General features: G+C 33.6%; 3 protein-coding genes across 4 annotated transcripts; 1 reads left to right on the forward strand and 2 right to left on the reverse strand.

Moving 5' to 3' along the window:
• Nucleotides 1-4064: 4064 nt before the first annotated feature.
• LOC126771323 (dnaJ protein homolog 1) lies at nt 4065-6391 on the reverse strand. The gene is made up of 3 exons (XM_050491170.1): nt 6253-6391; nt 5248-6086; nt 4065-4990 (listed from the first exon to the last, which is right to left on the reverse strand). Exons 2-3 carry the CDS (start codon nt 6070-6072, stop codon nt 4757-4759), a joined length of 1059 nt encoding a protein of 352 aa, XP_050347127.1. The 5' UTR covers nt 6073-6086; nt 6253-6391; the 3' UTR covers nt 4065-4756.
• Nucleotides 6392-10557: 4166 nt separating this feature from the next.
• On the reverse strand, nt 10558-19540 carry LOC126771159 (cysteine-rich protein 2-binding protein). 2 transcript variants are annotated; one of them, XM_050490926.1, is made up of 13 exons: nt 19212-19540; nt 18728-18865; nt 18251-18399; nt 17559-17654; nt 17174-17318; nt 16661-16784; nt 16096-16511; nt 15380-15467; nt 14373-14563; nt 13656-13774; nt 13122-13300; nt 12330-12410; nt 10558-10671 (listed from the first exon to the last, which is right to left on the reverse strand). In XM_050490926.1, the coding sequence occupies exons 1-13, from the start codon at nt 19421-19423 to the stop codon at nt 10579-10581; spliced, it is 2031 nt and encodes a 676-aa protein (XP_050346883.1). In that variant the 5' UTR covers nt 19424-19540; the 3' UTR covers nt 10558-10578. The 2 variants fall into 2 exon arrangements, with proteins under 2 accessions (XP_050346883.1, XP_050346875.1); XM_050490918.1 differs by having other exon boundaries at nt 16652-16784; nt 19212-19538.
• Nucleotides 10665-11986, forward strand: LOC126771276 (transcriptional adapter 2A). Its single transcript, XM_050491076.1, has one exon. It carries the CDS (start codon nt 10684-10686, stop codon nt 11962-11964), a length of 1281 nt encoding a protein of 426 aa, XP_050347033.1. The 5' UTR covers nt 10665-10683; the 3' UTR covers nt 11965-11986.
• Nucleotides 19541-19786: the final 246 nt, after the last annotated feature.

Raw genomic sequence — 19786 nt, forward strand, 5'->3', positions numbered from 1 at the left:
TACCTTAAAGGAGTCTTCTCAAGATATAAACATGACAAAAACAATATCATCTTTATAACATTATAGCAATGCTTTCGCATTCCGAGCGACACACGTACAACAAGAATAGTCTGAATAAGTTGGAAAGACATAAAATAACTATTACCACACCATAGGAAAGACTTCTTAAAATGGTTAAGTTATAGTTAGTAAAGTAACGCTCGCGTGTCTTTACAACTCACGTTTTCGAAACACGTGACATGAAACGAGCACGTGTGCAGTTTTTTGTTTAATAACGCTCTGATTAGTCAATTATAATTCCCATATTTTAGGGAAAATTTTAATTGTAACTTTTATATTCACAAAGGAAGAGAAATTTAATTACATTGCAAGTTGTTCAAGGATTTAATTTTTGAAACATGGTAAAGAGAGTAATAATTAAAAACAACAAAATACTTTAGATCTTATTTTATTCATTTTTTTGCAATTTATTAGATGATTGTATAATCAACTAAACAATTAACTAAGTATAGATTTCCGCCGAAAAAAACTGAGTAATGAAATTGGTAAGTACTATATAGCATACTTATACATACATACACTAAATTAAAAAAGTACCTTGGTTATTCGAAAACTAAATTTGAAAGTGAAAGGTTACTAAATAATATATTAAGAAAAATAAACTTGGTGATGATAATAGTCATGGGAAGACACATAAAGTATAATCGATTTAAAAGCATAGTAAAATGTATAACAACAATGTGGCAACACAGATTAAAGAACAACATATTATAGTATAAATAATACACGTTATATCTGTGGCACAGCAGATACCGGTTCAACTTGATTTGATACAGCACCACGGTCCGCGTGGCGCGTACGAAGTTCTTTCTCGAATGAACTCCGATGAGAATTGTTCGAGTAAGTTCGGTTGCTTTCGAGTAAAGTCGGTCACGTTCGACACCCAGGCGCCATAATATCGACTTACTGCATTGTCCGATACTGGTGTTTGACTTTAAGCGTAGAAACAACAACGACGTAACATTTTATCGCACTGTTTTTGTTTGTTTATTTATACTTATAATAAAATTGTGATAGTAATGATTAATATACTATTAACTAGCGGAAGAAGACCAACTAGACTATTTATTTTAAAATTAACATTTAAATTTTGTCTTAATTTGCAATTTTTTCTGTACACACAATTATTTACACTTATTTTTAATCAACTAAATTGTTTACAGATATTACAGATTATAATTCATCTCGTGCTTTACGGTGAAGGAAAACATCGTGAGAAACCTGCATGTGTCTAATTTCACTGAAATTCTGCTACATGTGTATTCCACCAACCCGCATTGGAGCAGCGTGGTGGAATAAGCTCCAAACCTTTTCCTCAAAAAGAGGAGAGGAGGCCTTTAGCCCAGCAGTGGCACATTCACGGGCTGTTACGGTTACGGTTTACAGATAAAAAAATTATAATCACAATTTAAATGCCATCTCGCCTAGAGCATACGTCAAAGACAAATTATACTTTTTATATTAAGTGAAAGTTGGACACTCACTTCAATGTCACTACCTACGCTTACTTCCGAGAAAATAATAACATACAATAAATTAATGTTCAGAATAAGGACACAGTGTTCGTAATATTTCAACGAACCTTTAGAAATCGTAAGACAAGAATTTTCTTTGATTTACTTTCATTGATATTTTTTCTGAAAAATGTTTTTTGGTTTACAAGGTATAAAGCATAACTAAAAATATATATATTCAGACAACGCTAATATAAAATTCTCGTAGGTTAGGCTCTTAGGTAATAAGAACGAAGTATCGCGAAACCTGATCAAAAATCACGCTGATTGACTGTGGCAATTAAAATTAAATAAAATTTTAATTTTACATTATGTAGGACGAATGGTTAGGCAATCGAATAAGGTGTTGTCCAAGCAAAGTTGTTCATGTCGAAAATTTGAAATTTGACTCTTTTCCATCAATTAATTTACTATGTAATTAAAACATTATTTATTTTACATAAATATTAATGAATGCTAACTCTTATGCTTTTTAATTGGCTCTGTTTTACCGTCGATAAAATATTTAATCGAATAATAAAAATTAATGTATGTTAGCATGAGATTTTATTATAATAATTGGCAAAGCTTAAATATATACACACGTCACACGAGTACACGATTAACATTGTAAGGCAATAGATGTAAACTATCTTAGAGAGGGTCGGGCCGCGGGCGTAATGACGACAATATTTCAAAGCCAATAATAAATACTGCTGCTCGTTATGAACTATTATATTACATTCTAATAGAAGTATAAAACCGAAATGTATTTAAACAATTTCCATTTAAAACATCTCCCTGGCGCCGGATGTGGATTACCTACATAAAGAAAATAACTGGAATTCTACTGTCTCTCAAAATTCGGGTACAAAATCGTTGTCAATGACCTATTCTAGTTACATCAACAAGTGATATTGATATATATAATGTACCTCATGATATATATCTCGATATTACTTTGGCTTTAATTTTGAGAACATACCAAAATTTGCCTAACCATAGGCAGTTACGACACAGTCACGGCTCCGGCGGAAGCCGTATATCTGTGTCCATCCATATCAAAGATGCAATATTTTGAACAATTATTGCGTTAACGTTAGGGAGACATTTTTTTTAAATGGCAATCAGTAAATATTTTTTAAATAGTTGATTTTAATTTATTAAATAAGTCTAAGGATGTTGTTGTATACGGTTTGCTATCAACGAATCATAATAATGATTTACGACTTATGAGCTGTGTTAGTTAAACTTCTCTACCGCATGCTAGACTGTTCGGATTTTTTTATTTTAATATTTATACGGGTAAGACCCGTTTCAAAAGAATAATTTAAAATGCCTAAAAATTTCACTCAGAACTCGAGTGCGTTGACCTCTCGGCCGTTATCGTAATGTTTTAGGTTTTATTGGATTTTTAATAAATATTGTCGGATCTCGACGTATATATTTCTTACATCCTTTGGTATCTTTAATTACTGAATAATAATTTAGTTCCATAATTTAAAAAGTGAACAATGAAAAAAAACCTCAAATAAATAAAATTACACAAACATGATATACAAATTATAGGAAATACACGCCGTCCAAAAGATTGTCCTGTGGCATTGTATGTAGGACGCACGTCTCTGAACCGCTAGGCTCAGACTAGGCCTTCAGGCTAAATAAGCCCCAGCTATTAGGTAACCGACGCGTGGCCCAACTTCTTATAAAAATATTTTTAAATATGTGTAGTAAAAATCGTGTAAGAATTATAAGTTTTGGTTTTAAAAAATCCTAGTCAAGTATTTGTACTATTAGTGTCATTTTGGAAAATATGATATTTTATAAAGAAAATATTTTACGTCTTAAGATTTAAAAAATGATAGAATAATCAGTTATCATCAAAATTAATTCAGTCGAACGCGGAGGCGGGCGCCGTGGATATTTTTACTAGTGACGCGAGAGCTCTTCAATGCCCGCACATGTCTGAATGCGGCTCGCAGCCACGAAAAATATTTTTTATTCTATATATATATATATATATTAAACATAATTCAATTAAATCTTTTTCATTTTGGTAAATATGATAATCTTTTTGTATTATTGTATTGATTTTATAATATTATAGTGAAAATACAATTTAATAAACATTAGATCTAATTAGTGAGTTTTGAATTTTAACCTTGGTAATTAAACACTAAAACATTTTAATTATGTATCAATATGAAATAAAAATGAAGAGTTATCTTTAATTAATCGCACGCCATTTCTGTGGCCGCACTCTTCCAGCTCTCGCCAAGGCCCTCTCCCCGTGCCAACTGGTGATTACGTCACCTAATTCCTTTACAGCTGTTTATACACTATACTCGATGCAGAGTGCCACTATATTATGTCCCACAAAGTTATTTTCAGTTTATTTGCAATAACCACATCTAAAATTATTCTAGCTTCAAACTAATTTTAAGAATCTTGTAAACATATGGATATGAAAATAAATGTAATTTGTGTGTGAAATCAAAAACCATAGACAATTTAAATTCTTTTATTACCATTTAAACAGTAATTATAAGTGATAAGTTTATATTTGTCAATCAAACAATGAATAGAGAATTGATTACAGTCTTTAAAATACTACTACATTAAAACTTTAGCAATGAATTGAATCAACGTTACTTGGAAAAGACAATTGTCAGTTTTATTTCAGTATATAATATTGAACCTAAAACTTACAATCACTGCCCTAATAATCAAAATATTTACAAACTTAAATATTTACATCTTACAAAATTAAATAATACACTCAGAATAAACATTCACAACCATTCCACTTTTCATCCTAAAACGCATGAAAAACCTCAGACACACAAGATTAGCTAATCTGTTAACTATCATAACCAGACAAAATTTGTCAATAAATTAATTCTTTTCTTCTATTAAGCGGAGCAAACAACTCGCGAAATAGAAACAGTATATAATAGTCAAAGAGTAATTACACAGAGGTCAAGGAGCATTTTAAATGAGTGTGCTCATTTACCAGAATATAGGTCTGCAACAACTCTTGACTTACTCGTTTTCTCCAAAACATGAAATGAGTAAGTTTAATATTGAAAACCTAAGAGGAATGTCCCATTGTAACAGTTGAGCTTCAAAGTGCAGTCCCCAACATCAAATGGGGCCACAATACTCCTTAGTCGTTAATGAGATTTCCAAGTCTTCAAAATTCATTAATTCGGTAAAGTGTCCATGAGGATTTCTTTAACTCCTGAACTTAGACGGTCAGGGAATTTGATGTCAAATGCAACAAGCAGATCACCTTTCCTTGTCGGTTCCTTTGGGAATGGAAGTCCATAGCCAGGGAATCGTTTCACAGTGTATGGCTTCACCACTTCACCTTGAAGGTTGACAGTCAGTTTTTCTCCAGACATAGTTGGTACTTCTATTATTGTCCCACAAAGAGCCTGTAGAAAAAAAGAACATTTAACAACATTGTTAACAGTACTTCATGAAGTAGTGACTGGTCTAGAATAAATGTTTAATAATTTATATTACAGTTATTATATACTGACTCATCAAATTCATTATATACACACTTGATATTATATGAATCAACAAACTCATAAAGTGAGATCCCAATGGGATTCCCATACAAATAATAGATTAAATAACAAGAAAAATATAATAGATTAATAATAATAAATGTATCTGGGGTTCTTACCTGTTTTAGTGAAACTTTGGCTGTATATCTGATGTCACTGCCTTCTCGCTTGAACAATGGATTGGGTTTGTCTCTGATGTAAAACACTATGTCAGCTGGGATCTTGTTTCTGCCTTGGTCACCCTCTTTCTGGAACGTTATTTTTGTACCCGCCTTCCAACCAGGTTTCACATGGATGGTCAACACCTTGTCTTCCTTTTTCGATGTTCCATCTGGTTGGATGACTCGACGAGATATCTTCATTTTCTTAACGCAGCCTCGGGAAATATCCTCCAGCGACACGTAAAGGTCATGTTCTATTGGCGGATCTTGAGTCTTCTCTTTTCTGTTCGGGGACCCGTGGAAATTAAAACTGTGACTCCTAAAAGCCCCACCGGGACCACCTGGCCTTGTTTGTCCCATACCCATGTTAGCGAACGGGTCCATGTCAACATCCATGTCGCGGTCGAAAAACATTGTAGTGCCACCTGTGCCATTCAGATCGAAGAATGCTTGGAACGGACTGGCAGAACCGAAGAACTGTGCAAAGGTCGCTCTCGGATCTCCGTGGAACGTGTACGAAAACGACTGGCCACCTCCTGGTCCATTCTGGCCACCCATTCCTCCCTTAAGTCCTTCTTCCCCATGAGCATCATAAATTTCGCGCTTTTTCTTGTCAGACAGCACTTCGTAAGCTTCTGCCACTTCCTTAAACCTTTCTTCTGCCCCAGGGGCTTTATTTTTATCCGGATGGTATTTCAGTGCCAATTTTCTGTAAGCTTTTTTGATCTCGTCATCTGTCGCACCTTTCGACAGACCCAATATTTTGTAATAATCCTTTCCCATTTCTATGATTTATCCTGAAACAAAGAAACAATTCCTATTAGTATTCGCTGACACCATTTTTGGAGACTCATGAACCGCGCAATTCTACACGACTTCAAGAAGATTTACAATTTAATTTTTATGATCACTAATATATAGAAACAATATCACGCATAATAAATATATACCAGATATACTTACAATAGTAGGTTTTATTAGAAATCCACTAATAACTAGATGAAAGTCTTAAAATATCCACTCACAACACAACTCACAAGTTCACACTATCTACTTCACAAATGAATGAAACGTAGCGCTGTCGTCGCGCCAAAATATATACATTAAAACGTCTAGAACATTCTAGGGCCTTCACTTGGCGAGTAAAAGAGACACCACATCAAAATCATTTCACTAATAGACGAGTTAGAAAGAGATAAATGTAATTTTAGGACTTCAAATAGAACCAAGATCCGAGTGCAGACTTGACGTCGCTTTTGTATTTAGTCTGTTTTCAATTGCAAGCTTATAACTGTGACGCTATGTTTGTGTTATTTCTAACCAATGACAAATGCCTTTTAAAATATTAACCAATCGGGATGCAGTACAGCAAGTTTGGAAACAGTGAATAAAATGTTACAAAAATTAAATTTAATGTCCACATACACATTGAAAACTGTCTTATTATTAATGACGTCGCTTTTGGTACGTAGAAAGAGATAGAAAAAGAAATATAGGTAATGACTGAGTCAGGGTAAAAAATACTTCATTTTGATTTTTATATTCATGGCAGTATGGTTCAGTTTATTTAATTATGCATGAGTAAAAGGGTCATTGTGTTTACGACTGATCGTTTAGAAAATCAAACTATTTAAGTAATTACTACATTATTTTAATGTGAAATATATTATATTTTAAATGATTCCATAATTACATTTTATACTTTAGAACAATATAAGGTATGGCGTTATAGGAACATTAAACACGTGAGAGATAAAACAGAATGTGGGTCAAGAAACATCCAACTGTTCACATGCACTCGTTTAATATTCATCAAGTAAAACGATTTTTTTAATTTTGATTTAATTGTTTCCTGTCTATTTTAGGTAGATTTGATATTTTATGACCCTTTTTACAGGTATACACAAAGTAGGTACTCAATATAATCTAAAAGAAAGTAAGTAAATATGCCTAGATCAGTCTAGAATTTTCTGTCGCTTGTAACTTTGAAGCGCTAAGCGATATGTATATATGTAAGTAAATGATAAAACACGATACTTATACATATTTAATTAACTAACAGCTGATATCTTATTGTTTTACAACATAATCCCATGACTCGATGTGCTAGTTGTAACTTTGTAAGGCATTTTATACGTTTTAATGTTTCGAAACAGTACCATATCCCAAATTGGTTTAATTTTTCGTAATGCCGTCGATTATTTTGTTTGTAAAGCTATTTTTAGAAACCTACTTAGAATTTATTTATGTAGGCAAATTATTATATTGTATTTCCGGGATGTGTAATAATGCATTCAATATGATGTGATCAAACAAGTAACAGCTGAGTATAGAAAGAGGTAGTTGTTATAATGTAATTGACCGTACCTACACTTCTTTTTCGTTTTCTTTGTTCTTTTTTGAATGTTAAATTAATTAATGATTTAGTTTATATCTTTTACATATAACAACTCTCATCATTGCTCTCCGTTAAATTCATCATCCGGGTTGTAAAAAAATATCATGTAAATAGGTTGTAATAATATGCTAATACATTTCAATGTGATTATATTATAATAATAATAATGACCTCCAGACTGATTTCGGCCACGGCGGCCAATCTCAAGAGAGATTAGCCAACTACGCAGGAGATATTATAGTGCACAAGTCTGTGCGCAAACACAGGTGCACTCTCTTTTCCCTAACTCTTATAATCCGATGGGACGGCAATCCGACACGACCGGAAAGAGTTCAGGCGCAGGACCAACGGCTTTACGTGCTTTCCGAGGCACGGGAGTGTACACACTTCCAACTTCCAGACTCCGGGCTGCTACTGAGAATTTTTCTGATAGAAAAACCCAATAACTTTTTATTGGCCCGACCTGGGGATTGAACCCAGGACCTCCGGGTCTGCGGCCTTATATCAAGCCACTAGACCAACGAGGCAGTCATTATACAAATGTACTGTATTATATGATTATATTATACAAATGTATTGTAATCAGAAATCGAGTATTGGAAGCTGGAACTTGACGTAACGGTATGTTCGTTGACTTCTTCACCACGGGAGGTCATTGGTTATCATGTTTGCATTATATTTAGGTGGAAAGTCGTATTTATAAACATATAAAAAACACGATGTGTAGACTAGTAGAATCGAAATTCAGCCAGGAAAATACTATTATACATTAATGAGGTATATATGTAACATGTTATATGAAATCAGAGACTTAATCAATTACTTTTGTAATCAGATTAATAGTATGATTGAAAGTAATAATGATAACCTCAATTATGATTAATTTTGTTTACAGTAATCAATATTAAAGATTCACTATTACATATATCATTAACTACGTTTAGGATTTAAATTAATTTATTACTTATTCGTCAAGCTGAAAGGAATATCATAATTATTTTCTTTATTTTTCGCCTCATCGGACTACCGCCCAGTGTGTTTAAGCCGAGGATTTTATTTGAGATAAAAATAATTCAAATATTGATTTGATTGAAAGTCTGGAATTAAGCTACATTTAGTGTTGCAATAAATTCCAGATTAGACAGACATACGATAATCGATTATTTTGTTTGATCTATTGAAGTCGTGTTTTTAAAAACAAAGCATATAATATGTATTCTATTAATAATAATCAAAGTCAGTGAAATAACAGCTTAACATTTTACATTACATTGCATTTTTACAGCTTTAATGTGTTTTAAAACCGCAAAAAATAAAACTTAAACACTGCAAACTATCTTTTGACTGACTCGAAGTATTTATTATTCACTGTCGTAATGATTTTATTACTTTGTAATAATTAACATCGATTATCGACTTGTAAATAACATTGTTGCAAAGGTGCTTTGTCATAAATTGTAATATTAGGTCCTTACATATGAAATTGGCGTTTTTTACGGGAGGAATATAAAGTATTTTTTTTTTTTGGAAAATATATTTAATTAATCAAAGCATGCACCGTTGTTATCTATGCACTTTTGCCATCTCATAGGTTGTCTCTTTACTAAAAAAAACAAGAATCAATAAACTCTTTGAAGACGGTTTGGACTGCCGCATCGGAGTTGAATTTTTTTCCTTGTAAGAAGTTGTCCAAATTCCGGAAAAATTGGTAATCGTTGGAGCAAGGTCTGGGGAGTACAGTGGATGTAACAGACATTCCAATTGTAGCTCATTTTAATTAGTGGTTGTTTGTTGTGCAGTGTGTGGTCTTGCGTTGTCGTGAAGTAGCAGTGGCCTAGAGCGATTAATCAATCTCGGTTGTTTAGCAGCTAGTTCTTCCTTCATGGTTTGCAGTTGCTGGTGCAGACTGGTGGCACGGTACTCGTAAATATACCGATTTTTCATGTTTTCCATTGTGCGGTAATAAGCGACGCCAAAGAAAAAAATAATGAGGAAAAAACAAATGAATGACTGTTTTCAAAACTCAAAAGTACCAGCTAAATGAATTTATAAATTTGAATTTGGAATTCTTAACCAAAGAGGAGATATTTCAGATCAAAGTGGTGAGTACGACAAAACGCTAATTTTATATGTAAGGACCTAATATAATATTTTATTATTTATTCATGATATTATATTATTTATAATATCAGGTATTGTTCAATATTGCTTGGAGTATCAATTAATACTATATTGAATATTGAACAATATTGAACAATCGATTTTTAATTAAGAATGGCAACATTGGCATCTCGTGTATAACAACAATATGCTATTCCTTGTTTGTTTTGATGAGTTGATCGAGTTTTACTGTAGCAATGTCATATCTTGATTCCTTTGCTTAATCTAACACTCTATCACGTGTAAACCTGCATATAATTATTAATTGTCACCATAATTAAAGCGAATAATAGTTTATTTTATTGATAAACTAAAATTAAATACAATTTTAGTTGTTTTTAAATACATAAAAAAATAAACAATTACTCCAATATCAATAATTATAATTTGTCATTTATAAATTAAAAAATCATTAAATGTAGTAATAAAACGTAAGTATAAGATTTTTTTATGAAATTATTGCATGAAAATATATATTTATTGTCTATGTTTTATTAATAAACTGAAGTAGGTACCTATAGTTTTGACAAGTTTACAACGACATTGACATGATTGACATTTGGCAAGGCACGAATGAATGAAATAATATCAAAAACTGAGTATGAATTAAAATTACAAGTTTTGTAGTTTATAATATCTTGTTATTTAAATTATTTAATTTAAGAAAGTATATACAAAATTGACATTTATGATTCAAATTAAACAACAAATAAAACAAAAAACACTTTATTTCACCGAACTAATCTCAAGAAGAGCGCATGCCGACAGCCTTTATAATCGATGTCGTAGTATTTCTCGTAAAAGTCTTGTATCAGCTCCTCAACCTGTGAAAGATAATGGCTAACGATGTATTGCAAGTAAAATGTGATATTTGTGCGGACATCGCCCATGAACCTTTCATTGAATGTTGTGAATGTGAAGCAAATTTATGTTGTTCTTGTTTCGCGTCAGGGAAAGAGAAGGGCGGTCATAAAAATGACCATAAATATGCGGTAAGGAGAAATGACTTCCCGCTTTTTGAAAATTGTAATTGGTCCGCAAAAGAGGAATGTAAGTTGCTAACGGCACTTTCGACGTACGGTTACGGTAACTGGGAGGAAATATCGAAAAGTGTACACACGCGATCGAAACTTGAATGTCAAGAGCATTATAAGAAATATTATATTGAAAAAGTTCAATATAGTGAATTGAAACTAATACCTGAAACAGAACAGTCATTATTTTTGAAACCTCTGACACCATATTTATTCAATACAGAACTGAGTACTAATCCGCCTAGAAATAATCAGTCAGATCAACTCTTAGCCGGTTACAATGCATATAGATCTGAATTTGAACTGAGCTATGATAACAATGCAGAAAACATATTTAACATAGAGGATGGTTATTCTGATGATGACGATGAGTGTATGGATGCTTTAAAAGTTAGCTTAGTGAGTGCACTTAACACAAGACTGAAAGAAAGGCAACGTAGATACAAAGTGATTCAAAATCATGGCCTCATCATGCCTAATAAACTTTTATCCTGGTTAAAAAGGTTTGATAGTACATTATCAAGGCCAAAATCTGAACGTCTGCTTCCATTTATGCAATTTATGACAGGTATGCAGTTTGATGCATTTATGGAATCTCTTAATTTGGAAGATGATTTGATAAATAGGATTGTCAGACTATGTGAATATCGTAGGAATGGTATGAAAAGTATTCATTCGGCACAACTGTATATGCAGTTAAAGAAAGTCAATGATATGGCTTATAAAGAACAGAGATATGCCACGTCTATAATGATGAAGAAATTTGACAGCCAGTCACCAGTTAAACATAAGTTCTATTTTGGTAATGCCATTGGCAAGAGATACCGAAAGGCATCCTTGCCTTTAGACATCATTGATCTACCAGGTTTTCATCTATTATCAGAAAGTGAAAAGAGTTTGTGTTCCAACATAAGGTTAATACCCGGAAATTACTTAGAAATTAAAAAGATACTCATAACAGAAAACAATAAGCTTGGCTTTTTGCGATTATTAGATGCAAGAAGGATTGTTAAAATTGATGTAAATAAAACAAGAAAGATATATGACTATCTTCTGTCTGAAGGATTTGTATCAAAGCCTTGAAATAAAGTGTTACTAAAACATTGTCATTGTTTTATTTATACTAATAGTACATAATTATGTACTATTCAAATGATTTAACTTTTACTATATTTGTATTTGACTATATTTTTTCCAAAACGAAATATAGGGACAATTCTATGTAAAAATGTTTTGACCGTCTGAGGATGCTCAACGAAAATGACTGCATGGATTTAATAAAACTCTTTGGTTAAATAATAACATATATCTGAGATAAATATAAATATAATATGGTAAGTAATAGGTTTTTAAAACGAAGTCTAAAATCTTAATAAGAAAATATTTTGGATGGTTTATTCTGAAATATAATGCGGAATTTGTTTTATACTCATGTATGAAATACTCACTTTGAAACCGAACTTTTGATACAAAAAGATTGCTGGATTGGTGGGTGACACATGTAGAGTTACATCCTTATCTGTGCAGGTCTGAAAAAAAAGGTTAAGATTATTTAGTGTTAAGAGGCTATAGTATATATTACTAAAATGTGCACTATAATGTGTCCTGCGCTGATTGGCCGCCGTGGCAGAAAACGGTCTGGAGGACCTTATTTTTACTAAAACTAATTGAAATATTGCGCACATTAGTAGCGTCTTTTGCACCATGCCCGCTATCTTGAATATTTGCAGATGGTACGATAATTTATAAAAGTTTATTTTTTCAATATACAATAATTTTTTTTTAATTGCGTCTTTTATATTTTTTCCCGGTCACATCCCAATCATCCTATAGAAATCGCGTCACTTATTATATGTAGTACTTATAAATTTGTATAAGTTTGCAAGCGACATAAGCTCCATGTTGGAAGCCCGGAGCGCTGCTAAAGAAATGTTCGGCGTCGAGGCGCAGGATTGAGCTTACACGTAATTTTTTTAACAACTAATGATGAACTAAAATTTTATATTATTTACATTTTTAAACTTTTTTACATTTAGTTAGTTAGGACCCATACTTTATTACATTTAGTTTATATAACATTTTGAATTGGTGTATTTAGAGGTTTTGAATTTTTTATATCGAAAAAAAATTTAGGAATCGTGTTTTTACAACACATAAGCATTAGTATATATATCCTCAACACAACTGTATATTATTTATGAAGGCTGGTGTGTGTGTCTGCGTGTGTGTGTGCGTGTCACCTGTAGCAGATGGTAGAGCATGAAGGTCGCAAGTCCCTTGCGCCTCCACTCCGGCCTCGTCAACACGAAGGAGACGTAGGCCTGCCCGCCGGCGTCCGGCACCAGGAAGGCGCAGCCCACCACCAGCCGACCGTACGACACCACGCAGCTGAACTCCGGGTACTGCAGCGCCTCCGTCACTGAGTACCCATACAATACACTTTAACGAGCACCGACTGAGGATCTCCTAACCTTCATCATTCACGACATCATGATCCCGTTCCTCTAAGAATTAAAAAATCCAGTTCAGCATGTTCTTTAAGTTCTTCACAATAATAGTTATGTGAGCTTGTTTAGTATGAAAGTGCATCATTAGCAGTTTTCGCTTTGTTTTAAATATTAAGTAGCGACAGAATTAATTAAATTTAAAAATATATAATAACCGTAATTTTAAGATATATTTTCGTCGCGTATTTTCCATAGACACCAGTATATTTACAGTTGAAGTTGACCCAAGAGCATATCGTGAGCCGATTACTACGGTCATGTACTCACAGTCGATGCCGGGCCAGAAGAACTGCGCACACAGACTGTTGACCGCGGCTATGTGCTGCGGACGCACATACGAGTAGTCGATGGTGGGGCGCGGGGGAGGCTCGTAGTCTTTAATGTGTCTGTGTGATTTGAATTTAACGTCAGGCTTATATGTTGAAAAATTCATGGAATTAGGGAAGCATGAATGATAATTGCACACAAAATAAATAATGTAAAGCTGGCGAAGGGCTTTGTGCAAACTCCACGGTAGCATGCGAAAGCAATTCCGTGGCGCTCCTAGTTAAGACGGAAAGGGTACCGCTGGTTTTTTAGTGGGTATTCCGATGATCGGGGCGCACTCGGCGCCTTGGACACCGAGTACCACATAATCCATGCGTTTTTCCAGCGATAATAAAGCGCTTTGTGCAAACGCTAGGTCGTCCTTAGTTATTCTAGCACCAAACAGCAGTACTTCGTTCCACTATATTTGATTGAAGGATCCAAATCACTAGGTAGATCATTGGCATTTGCTTTGGTGTACGGACTGATTTTTATTTATATTATTATGCGTGTCTATTGGTGGAGGTGAACACTTACCACCAAAAGTCCTATTCGTCTGTTTTAAATAAAGAAAGGTGTATTATAATATCTTAAGTATGAGAATTCTTAGCACTAGGACCACTTTATTTTAAGAAATAAATAAAACATTATTTATGGAAAGTCCTCGACTAAAATTACCTGTGAGTTCTCCTTAAGAGTTCGTCTCTGAGCTGCAACCACGTCGGCATTGTAGTCGCGTCCCTCCGAATGTATGGTTTTAGAATGGTCCCAGAGTACGGGGAGCGGAAGACCGTCGGTTCGATGTGCGACAGCAGGAGGGTGCCGTAGTTAGTGCTGGATATCGTTCCGCAGAGGTTATCTATTAGATACTAAAACAAAAAGTTAGTTTAAATTTATCCATTGTTTATCTTTTTGTAGTTTCTATGTCTATTTATTGAATACCACTATGTAACATTTCTTTTTTTTTAATGTCAGTTTAGTAATTATTTCATGTGCTTGCTGTGGTCTCCTTTAATTGAAGGAGCACACATATTTAAAAAAAAATATTCCACGATGTAATGCACTCGTAAATGTGTATCCTTTGTTGGAGATAATAAATAAATAAATGATGAATCTTAAGTATAAAATTTACAACAAAAATAAGTTAGAAAAAAGTATAATGATATAGATAAGATGCATATAACAAACGTCTTTCCATATAAAAACCCATGTACGGTATGAATTCAAACGTTTTATTAACGTATGAATATTATGGCGCTTCCACACATGTCGACGGCTTAGCTGGCGTCATTTGTCATGTGAGTGCGCATACAAGAGTGAAGTGAGACGTGATAATATATAAGTAGCGTACAATAATATTATATACTATAAAAGCGAACTATTGCCGGCAATAGAGGCATATATGTAGATGCACCAAAAGCGAAAAGTTCACATAACTAACTTGTTAGACATTAATTTCGTTTCGAGAGAATACTATTTTGTTTTTTATTATTTATTATCAATTGATAGTTAAAATGTAGATTCTAGATTGACAAAATAATGGCGAAAAAATACCTTACTTAGAACGTCTAGTTACCTTATTTGTTTATTGAGGTCGTAGACTAAATAACATGGCGTTACGACCCAGTAGTATATTAAAATTAGTTTATATAGAAACTGTGTAACTTTAAATTGAATTTACTCACGGATCTCTGGAACCTGTCGAGAACACGTTCAGCGTTCATTACCACCCTCGGGTCCTCTGTTACGTAGCCACCTAACAGCTTCACAGTCCTAGAGGAAAACAGTATACCCTTAAGATAGATAAATAAATACACAGTATGAACATTGTCGCCTAGATGGGGTTCCTTCCAGATAACCCCCTAAGGTTATCAAAGAGATGGGATGGTAGTAATATATTTACAGACAGTAACAGTGACAGCCTGTTAATGTCCCACTGCTGGGCTAAGGCGTCCTCTTCCTTTTGAGGAGAAGGTTTGGAGCTTATTCCACCACGCTGCTCCAATACGGGTTGGTAGAATGCACACGTGGCAGAATTTCAATGAAATTAGACACATTCGCACTGCGAAACTATGGAATGCTTTGCCTGAGTCCGTATTTCCTGATAGGTACAATGTTGGTGTCTTTAAATCCAGAGTAAACAGGTTTCTTATATGCAAGCGTGCTATATCTTAGACCGTGTCGATGCTTAACATCAAGCAAGTCAACGGTCAAACGTTGGCCTATTAATTGTAAAAAAAAATGCAGGTTTCCTCGCGATGTTTCTCTTCAACGTCAAGCACGAGATGAATTACAAACACAAATCAAGCACATGAAAATTCAGTGGTGCTTGCTCGGAATATATTTATTTATAAATATATAGTACATACGTATAGAATATACAATTAAAAAAAATACCTACTTATCCAAATCAAACATCGGCAAATGGTGATGTCGTTTCAACCTTCGCAACGCCAATTTCGCCTTCAGCCTGTACAGGTCGGCCTTTTTATTCGCGTCCTTCACTTTGGGTATGAGGTTTTCCACCGTCTTCAGCAGTTGGATCTCTTCGTATTCCGTCATCCTAACTAAATCTTTGTTTTTGTCCTCCGGTTCTTTCTCTATCCACGGCATGTCTGTGGAATTAGGTAGCGAAGAAAACAGGGAGTACGCCCTGAAAACTGGTTTTTCTTCGACTTTTTTCGTTTTCGTTTCACTTTTCTTAGCTTCGCGGAATTTTTCGTCGTCAGATTGGAACTCTGTGTGGTTGTGTGAGCTGTGCGAGTCCGAGTCGTAGTGTAGCGAGGGTTTGTTTGAGTGTAAACTTGATGTGTCGCTCTGGCATAAAAAATAGTTTCAATAATTATCAGTATATAATTTGATTGTTGAGTGGGTATATAATATGTTTTTATTTACTTAATATCACGTAAGAGTAAATGTCCTCAAAAAAATTGCATGCAATAAAACAGTACACTCACACGCGCTACCTGACCGTTGGGGGCGAACTGAAAACCTCTGAAGATGCTTTCGACATCCGTGAAATTGTCTTTTGCGGTCACGAAGGTCATGCTCTGATTTTCTCTCTCCATTGCATCGTCAAGATAATCCTTCCTGTATTAAAAAAAAACTTAACATTATAAATACGAAAGTGAGTTTGTTTGTTCATCATGAAAATTTGCATACACATCGTCCGGGGTAAAGAAAACACCCCCCTCCCCACGACGGAAACTAATATAGTATATATGATGGGCATGCTTACGACATTCTATATTTTCCTATTTTTATTTAATCCATATAAAGTAGCTCCAAGAGACAATATACCCGTGACATGCGACGGGAGATGCGTCTTTCTTGAAAACAGATATAATTAGAAAGCGGTTCATCAAATATCGTTTTGTGTAAATAAAATTGTTTACGCAGTATATCATTAAAAAAATATTGTGGATATTTCGAGATTTCTATTAAGGATATTTTATTATTATAAGTATTCAATCAATTACCTCATGTCGGAGTCAAACGGCTCACTGAAAGAGGAAGTTGACACTCCACTGAGCTCGTCTGTGTCCAAGCGACGTTTCTTCGGTGGCCCTTCATCTGTTTTCAGCATTGGACGATCGGGTTTATAGTTAAGATAATCTTGGTAACCTAAAAATAAATTATTTTTTATAATTCGAAAATAAATAAATTTATATTAAACATTCTTGTATGTTTTTTTTTGTTTGAACAATAAGGATTGATAGATTATATATTATCATTTATATTCGTTTCGATTTTGGGCTTAAATAATTAATTTATATAGTATTTGGCAAAATATATTTTACTATATAAATACAAATGGACAGTGGTCTATTATGAAAGTGTAAACAAAAAATACACAATAGTTACCCATCTCTGTCACTTTAGCAATGAATATTGTTTTGTCCAATGCCATATGATTGCGCGTTCTACCTCCTTTTGGTCTATCACGGGCCAGCTCTTGTACTAAAAACATAAAATACATTTTTAAAGTATACTTACAATTTGCCTAAAACTCTATTAAAAATTGTAATATTTATAAAAAATTTTTGTTGAGATGGCCAAATGATTAGAACATTGAATCTAAACTAAAGATTGCGGGGACACTTTCATATGTGTCATTTATAATTCATCTCATGGTTGGCGGTGAAGGAAATTGTGTGGAAACCTGCACGTATCGATATAATTCTACCATATGAATATCCATAAACCGACATCGGAGCAGAGTGGTGAAATAAATTGCAAAACTTCTCCTCAAAAGCAGACGAGTTCTTTGCCCACCGGTGTGTTATTAACATATATTTATTAACTTTACGCATATATATCATTTAAGATCTCACAAAAACAATTGTATAATGAGCTAATTTTAATGTTAATATATTTTTAACAACACAAATATTACAAATTCAAATTTAATAAGCCGTGTAGCAAGACGTTACATTGATTGATAGTATGTTTTATAATCCATCCACTATTATTTTTATTTCGGATATCCAATGGTTTTGCTATTAAATTGGTATATTTTACTAGTTTCATTGATTGCAATTTAATATTGTACTTACATATGTGTGCCGCTACAGCAGGGGAGAAATAGTGCTGCAACTGCCACCATCCTGACTCCCCTAGGGCAATCGACCCCGAACGGAAGAATAAATTGCTGTATACTGAGAGTACTCCAGCTATCGTACCAACCCAGTTCTTCTTTTGTTTACTGAAAGTAATTCCAAAATGGTTAAGTTTACTAAATATATGCAATAAGTTTGGTTACATATACCTTGTACAATTAAAAATATTTGCAATTATTATCAATTACAATTATGAACTTTTAAACTTGTAATTTTCCTCTTATATTCAATATAACTTAAGGTCTTATTTCTGTTAAGATTAGTTTTTCTTTCATGTGTACTTTCTTTATATTATGTAGATAATAACCAGACTTAGTTTCTCATAAGGATAATCTTTAATTTAATCAACTTATATTTTTAACAACAGATTATACAAACAATATATATATATTTTTTAATATGTTGAGAACTTACAATTGATCTCCAAAAAGTTGTACCCAATATCTATCAACGAATGAACAAATATGTGTCTTATAATGAAAGAAGCCATTGTTACTGATGCCTTGCATCTGTATGCTGAGATGATTCAATGTCAACAAAAGAACATTTACCCTGGAATAGAGAAAAAATTATCGGCAATAAATACTGCAGTTTTGTATTGATACAAGTAAATAAATTATAATTTACATAATTATTATATATTATTACAATAAAGACATTATTTCCCTTTTGAGACACTGTATGTGTTTATGCCTATAAGGCACCGGCCTAAGGGCTCAGCTAGCCAAGCCCCACCCAGCCAAATATATTATAATTATACTCTAACAGCTTCGGAATAGACCTTGGATCTCTAAGTCCTGGCCCGATCAGTCTAGGCAGAATGTAAATATTATGAATTAAAAAACCGGCAATTATGTGTTCAGTTACAGTACTATGAAATCCTTGTTGTATGACTTACCAAGTGAATCTGTTACGGTAAAACTGTTCTTCAGAATCCGTAGAGCAATCTGCACAAGTAAAATCAAAGAATACATCGCAAACAAAGTCGCCAGGAGTACCTTGTCTTCGTAAACAACTTAAGTGCACAAAACATATACAGGTGTCGCAAATTAGTCCGGGACGATCTTGTTTATTCTCAGGCTCATTACAATACTTGCAAGTTGTACTCATTTTATGTTATATTTAATATAATAATTTATTTTAATATTTGTTTTTGTTATATTTTGACAGACATAACCTGAAAGGCTCAAAATAACGTAGGAATGTCAGTGTCTGTCCGAACAATTAAGCAAAATATTGCCATTAGGAAACAAAATCTTAAATTAGGTGTATTTATTTATGTTATTTAAGTTCCAGTTTTGTATCAAGATAGATACTGCACGTTTATTACATAATAAGAAAACCTAGCTTGCTGTCCTCATAATGTCCTCCAAACCGATTTCGGCCACGGCGGCCAATCTCAAGAGAGATTAGCCAACTGCGCAGGAGATGTTATAGTGCACAAGTGTGTGCGTAAACACAGGTGCACTTTCT

This window comes from Nymphalis io, chromosome 1 (assembly GCF_905147045.1).
Source record: "Nymphalis io chromosome 1, ilAglIoxx1.1, whole genome shotgun sequence".
Lineage (NCBI taxonomy): Eukaryota > Metazoa > Arthropoda > Insecta > Lepidoptera > Nymphalidae > Nymphalis > Nymphalis io.